At 40.8% G+C, this 6,497-nt stretch overlaps 1 protein-coding gene across 1 annotated transcript; it reads right to left on the reverse strand.

Annotated features, from left to right (window-relative positions):
* Positions 1-964: 964 nt before the first annotated feature.
* On the reverse strand, positions 965-2,692 carry LOC118416404. Its single transcript, XM_035821500.1, has 6 exons — positions 2,610-2,692; positions 2,363-2,467; positions 1,659-1,802; positions 1,442-1,549; positions 1,132-1,309; positions 965-981 (listed from the first exon to the last, which is right to left on the reverse strand). Exons 1-6 carry the CDS (start codon positions 2,610-2,612, stop codon positions 965-967), a joined length of 555 nt encoding a protein of 184 aa, XP_035677393.1. The 5' UTR covers positions 2,613-2,692.
* Positions 2,693-6,497: the final 3,805 nt, after the last annotated feature.

Genomic DNA, 6,497 nt, shown 5'->3' on the forward strand with positions numbered 1-6,497 from the left:
ACAGTTACGTCTCCATTGGGATGTAAATCGATCGACAAAAAAGTGTATACATGTCTCCTGTCTCATTCAAAGGAGAATGCATTTAGAAAACAAGTTGATTTAGTTTATAATGGTGGAAATCTACATTTAATTTTTATTTCAGCACACACACAATAACACTTTTCACTTGTTTTGCACAAAGGCTTAAAACGTCAAACACAAAGGATTGTAAGAACCAAATTGCAGCTAAGACAAAAACCTTCTGACAGCCTGACAGATATTTCTCAAGGGCAGTAAGGTGTGCACTGCCATCCTGTGCCCGTATAGTCATGGCGCCGGGTGCAGTCATAATAGGATGGTTCCTGAAATGGGTTACTAAGGCGTTGACAATTGTAGGTGTAGATGCACCTGTTGGTCTTCAATTGGCAATTGTACCTCCAAAGCCACGGCTCACAGTTTACGATGAGCCGAGCAGTTTTGTTCCCTAATCAGAGAAAAAAACGGCAATGTTGAGCATATCTGCCGTCAGGATGACTGAAATTGAATGGTTAAATCAGAGGACTTTTAAGGGCCACACCCTGAGTTTATTTCGGGTTGCTTTACACCCTCAAGTCTAGCGACAGCCTTAGCCAGCAAATTATATTGTAGCTGAATGACTGTATATAGGCTGAGAGGATATTCTTTCAGCTGAGTCATGATCATTCAACTTATCTAATTTTGAAAAATTACAGGAAAAATCGTTATTTTCATGTGAAAAGTAATGCACAAAATCGGACGTTTCGCATTTGATAAAACCCATTGAAAAGATTGTCAGGCATACCTGACTGTTGTTGTCAGAAAGAGGAAAACGCTGCGAGTGATCGAGCCAAGAAAATTCTACTACCACAATTTTTTCATAAACATCCACGGAGTGCGGTACTGCAGCTTCGGACACAATCACACAACACCTCAGAGGTCAATCTGGGTCAAGGAATCGATTTACATTCTAGGCGTACGGATACCCTGAAATGAAGCTCAGGTCCAAACACAATTTTCACCAAAAGCACACCACTTCCTGCGCTTTAAGACATGTTCGTATTTAATGTACCTAATGAGAAATTCAAACCTAGTCGAAGAGCTAATCGAAATGTAGAAAATGATGTAAGATTTTACCTCCGTCCTGCTCGATGGATGCCCCAGGAACCACCTCCGTACTGTAGACAGGATACTTCTCGCACATCTGGGCCATCTGATCCCCCAACATGGACCGGTCCTTCACAGGCTGCGCGGCGGCGCGCTCGTAGGTCTCCTCCTTCTTCCTCTTGATGATGGTGCTCCGTGCTTGTGGATTCTATAAACATAGGCGGGGTATTTAATGTCAATATTATAAAATCAAAGCTCATGGCGTCTTTTGTGACCGTAACTTGTAGTCCTAAGTGTTCTCTCTGTACATTGACAATTAATTTTCTGAAAGTTCACTCACCGCCATCTCGCTCAACCCTTCCTCCAGCTTGTCGATAGTCAGCATATCGTCAGGCATGTGGGACAGGAAACAGACGTTCAGGTCCGGGAAGAGGGTCATCGCCAGACCCTGTAAAGTAAAATGCATGAATTTGTCAGTTACCACCGCTAGACTACATCTGTTCTTCTTTTAAACATAAGTACCATAAACATGTGGGTGTAAATCGTGTTGTACGCACCGTGTTGTAGTCCAGCATGAACTGATTGGCAGTCACGATGTTGTGCTGAGGCACGTGGAACACGACGATCTGATTCTCCCGGTCTACGTCAGTCACTTGGTTGAAAATCGTTCCTTCCTCGTTGATTTGGACAGTGTACTGATGCTAAAAAGGAGAATTCGGATCATGAATCAGCAGCAACAAATGCACGAGTAGGTACATGTAATGGTTTCTCTCTGGAAATGTAATTCCTACCATGACGTTATCTTAACCTGTCTGTATATGTGCCTGTAAAGCCGGTATAGCCGCCTTTGGTGTATCACACCAGCTTCTGTATCTGTATCTATATAGCCGGTATAACCGCCCTTCGGCGTAACACACCAGCTTCTGTATCTGTATCTGTATCTGTATGGTTGGTATAACCGCCCTTCGGCGTAACACACCAGCTTCTGTATCTATATCTGTATGGTTGGTATAAATGCATTTCATACCAATGTCAAATCTGATCAAAGTATATTCAACGTCATTTCACTCCCTGTAGAATATCCTCTTGTACTTTTACCATTTGCCGTTTACAACATTAATCATTTTCAGATTGAAACATTAGATTCAACGGGGACAGATATACCTACATTGCAGGACAGGCTCACTTGTGAAACCAAAGAAAAGCTGACATTTAAGCTGCACACTAATTTGTTGAAGATTTAAAATGTTATCTTCCCTACCTGGGTGGAGGGGGCCTTTTCCTCACACGTACAGGGGCATGTACAGGAGGGTGCCGCGTGGACGGTAGACAAAACCGCCAAGATGGAGAAGAGCAGAAATCCAGCCTGGGGAACATGAACAAATGTTACATGTTACATAAAATGAAATAAACTACACCCTAGTTTTTTATGTTACATAAAATAAAATAAACTACACCCTAACTTGAAGAGGCAGCGCTATCAGCATAAGAGAGTCTTGATGGCTTACCATGACGAACCAGTGGACAGTCGGTCTCTTCGGTCGAAGATTCAGTCACAACAGCTTTTGCGTGGATGGTTGGGGTATGTCACCAATCGAGCGGTGCACCCAATTTATAGAGGTTTGAAACAATGAACCTGTCAATCAACCAATCAATCAAGTTGTTTGTTACACAAAAATTCTTGGAAGCAACACTTCCTTGACTTTTGTGTAAATTCTGCAAAGCGCTGACTCATGAGAACAGAACATAAGTTGCTGACTTGTTATTTGCAATATGTATTGGAACGTGTCAATGTGGCTTGAGAACTCTAAGCTGTACCATTCATATATGTCATATAGTCATAGTAGTCTTACGTTGTCTTATCCTTGTTTCCTTTGGACTACTGAAAATATATCTTCCTAACTTTTTTGCAAATTGATTATGGAGGATAAACCTGTTTTCCAACTAGATCTCTTTTGCAAATCAATTCACAGCTAGGATGTAAAAACCTCTCTCCAACAAGATCTCTTCAGTGTCACTGACGAAAGACACCGGATGTTGTTTGAACATTCTGGCTATTTCTTGTTGACTCGTTAGCAAACCATGTTTGGAACAGCAACAGGGGTTATTAAGAGTAGCTGTCATTGTCATAAACATATTGAAATTCCTTAATGTACTTAAATTGTTCCGACAGGTAATCATGCACATCGAGATACTATTCTATAGTTTTGTCTGGAATCTTTCCAATGTGCGTGTGCTGACTGACAAGGGCGATTACATGCTCATGAGTCATGACCGAACTGTAAGTTATGCCGCGAGTTGTTTTTTTCGGAGCCTTGTCCTTTGACAAAGGTCCTACACTTGTTTGTCACAGAGTACGTTTCCTTGTTAGATAATATTTTTGTTCCATGGCAGCAAACACACGCAGAGCCCGACTTAGAACCAGTTCCAAGAAATCCACTCCATCGCCATGTCCAACCGGGCGGTCCTTGCCCGGTCAACCGCCCTGACATTTAAGCCTTTCGATTTCTTTGTCGTCAGAATTTGTAGACATTATCTTCATACCTCCACGATATATCTTTTTGTGAATATCTTGTTTTATCTTGTTTCATTGATTATATGAATTTGGCTGTAATCAATAATTTTTCTAAAAGATGGTCTTCTCTTTCTTGTAACTCTGGTATTTGAATGCAAGACTGTTTCTTGTATCAGTATCAGTCGGTACGTCCACCAGCTTATTGGTCATTTTGTACATCATGCAAAGTCTGGACATTTTCCTTCTGTCTTCAAGTGACATCCACTGCAAATCTGTTTTCATTTTGGTAACAGTGGCATCCCTGCTTGGGTCTGCACCCTTGCCAGTTTATCTTTGTCTTTCTTTGTATACGGGTCCCATACTGTTGCATACTGTTGCATCATATTCAAGATTAGGTCTTACCCCGGCTGGGCATGCCCACAAGTTACGTTTGATCACCCCCAATGTCTGTTTAGCCTTGTTTGTTATTTTGTTAACATAGAAACCCCACTTCAGCCTAGTTGTTAACGTGACACCTAGGTATGGGTGTGTTTTTGTGGTTGCTAATGTCTGACCACAGAGCTGGTAATGGGGCACATTTGGTGTTCGTTTGTTCGTAATGTGCATGATATAGCACTTGTCAGGATTGAAGTGCATAAGCCATTTATTTCCTTTGTCATTCTTCCAGCGTGTTCAGGTCTTTCTGAAGGACTTGTGAATCACTCTTTGTGGATACCTCTATATATAACAGGCAATCATCGGCGAATAACCGTATGTCTAGACGACAATGTTCCTTGGTATCTGTTACACTGTTGCTATTTAGAAGCGAGCTGACAAAGGCAGAACTACAAACTACCTGAAAACCTTTTATTTCCAAACCACGTGCCCTAATATAAACCTTCCTTCAACATGAATGAAACGTTAATAATGCTTTTATTGTGCTCAGAGACCTTTCCTCGTCTTCAAAGGTAGCAACATTTATTTTTCACAGAGTCTAAGGTTTCCTTGTTAGATAAGATTGTCGTTCCATGGTAGCAAACACACGCAGAACCCGACGTAGAACCAGTTCCTGGAAAATTACTCTATCGTCTTGTCCAACCGGGCTGACCTTGACCGGTCAGCTGCCCTGACAGAAACGCTTTTGAGTCTTTTTTTTGCGAAGGCAGAGGACGGCCATTTTGCAGGCTGATTTCCACAAAAAGGACAATTGGAAGAACTATAGTTCACCGATTCGATTAAATCATCAATATTTAGCGCTATAGCTTTATAGATATTGTAGACATTGTATCAAATCTAAAGCATGGAAAGATATTGCACAGACACATAAATCAATTTTAATTGCTATACTTCAGCTGAGTCTACTTAGATGAACAAGACAAAATACATGTGCCTCCTGTAAATAAAGATTTGTTGTTTCTTTCGATAACCGTGTTCTATGTTTCAACTCAGAATACCAACTTTGTAGTCCCGTGCTTTAGCAGAATTTTTCCCTTGTATTTTTTTGCCATCCGCATTAGTTTTGGGGCTCTAATCAGTTGTGGAGTCTGGTGGAGGCTAAGTATTTCATACTGACCTCATGCGGAACTTGACTATGTGCCTCTAAATAGCTAGACTTAAAATATATGAGACAGTGAGATAGTGAGATGGTTCAGTTAGTGAACAATAAAACACATCGCAGCTACTTCTACACAGTAGAAGAGGCTGAATTGCGCATTTTAGACATTGTACTTCATACATGTGTAGCATCTATGAATTAATATACAATTACAAGAAGTCGTATTATAGAAATAAAGCAAAAGGAAACAAAACAAATTGTTATACAAAGTATAAATGAAGACTGTGACGGTGGATTAAGAGACATGGGAGATCTTTTCAGGTACATGTATTTAAAAGGTGGGTGAAGTATAGGATGGGGCTGTTTTTGTAGCGGTTTGTTTTGGTCGATGGAATGCAAAGTTTGTTCGCACATTTTTGGTCTCTACCATGGACTTCCGAACGTGTTGGAGGTAGCCAGCTTCTAAATATAGGGGAACTAATAATAAGAGATTTGGAAAACTTAAGGCTAAGGTTTTTCCTCCTGTTTTCTAAGGAGGGGAGACAAAAATGGGCTAGGGCTTCATCATAACATGTATAATGGAGGCCAAGGATAATTCTTAGGGCACGTTTTTGTACTCGCTCGATCTTCATGGATTGCAGCGCCGTGATACTCGGGCTCCAAACTGGAGCAGCGTACTCTAAAGTAGGCCGTATGTAACCTTGATAGAATTCAATGAGATCTTGTGTGGAAAGTCCAAATCGTCTTAATTTTTTTCAGCCAAAAAAGGCGTGAACTTGCCTTTTGTGTGATGATGTCAACATGTTTGCTCCAACTAAGATCTTTGGCGAACCATAGGCCAAGTATACATGCGTCTTCCGTGTATTCAAGGGGCGTATCGTTAAGTGAGATTGTCGGAGGAGGGGGGCAGTCTTTCATAAACGAAATCATTAGTAGTTTAAATTTTTCACCGTTTAGGATCATGTCGTTTTTTGACGCACAGCCATTTAATTCATTCAGGGATGTTTGTACTTGGCTGGGTTCATAGAACATTCTACTTTCACATATTGATAAGTCGTCGACAAATTTATAACGGTCTAAAACGTCTTCTCTGAGGGCGTCGTTAATATAAATTAAGAAGAGGATAGGACCTAATTTTGTGCCTTGGGGGACGCCAGACGAAATTTCTCTCCAATATGATGGATAGATAGATAGATGGAGAGAGAGAGAGAGAGGTAGAGAGATAGAGAAAACACGTTTTTAAACTAAAACGTTGTAGTCAAAACAAATCTTTGTAGTAACGAACAATATGCAGTAAGTGCTTTGACAAACTTTATTCAAATGTTGAATGGAACCACAGGTGAGATT

This window comes from Branchiostoma floridae, chromosome 5, assembly GCF_000003815.2.
Source record: "Branchiostoma floridae strain S238N-H82 chromosome 5, Bfl_VNyyK, whole genome shotgun sequence".
NCBI classification, from domain to species: Eukaryota; Metazoa; Chordata; class Leptocardii; order Amphioxiformes; family Branchiostomatidae; genus Branchiostoma; species Branchiostoma floridae.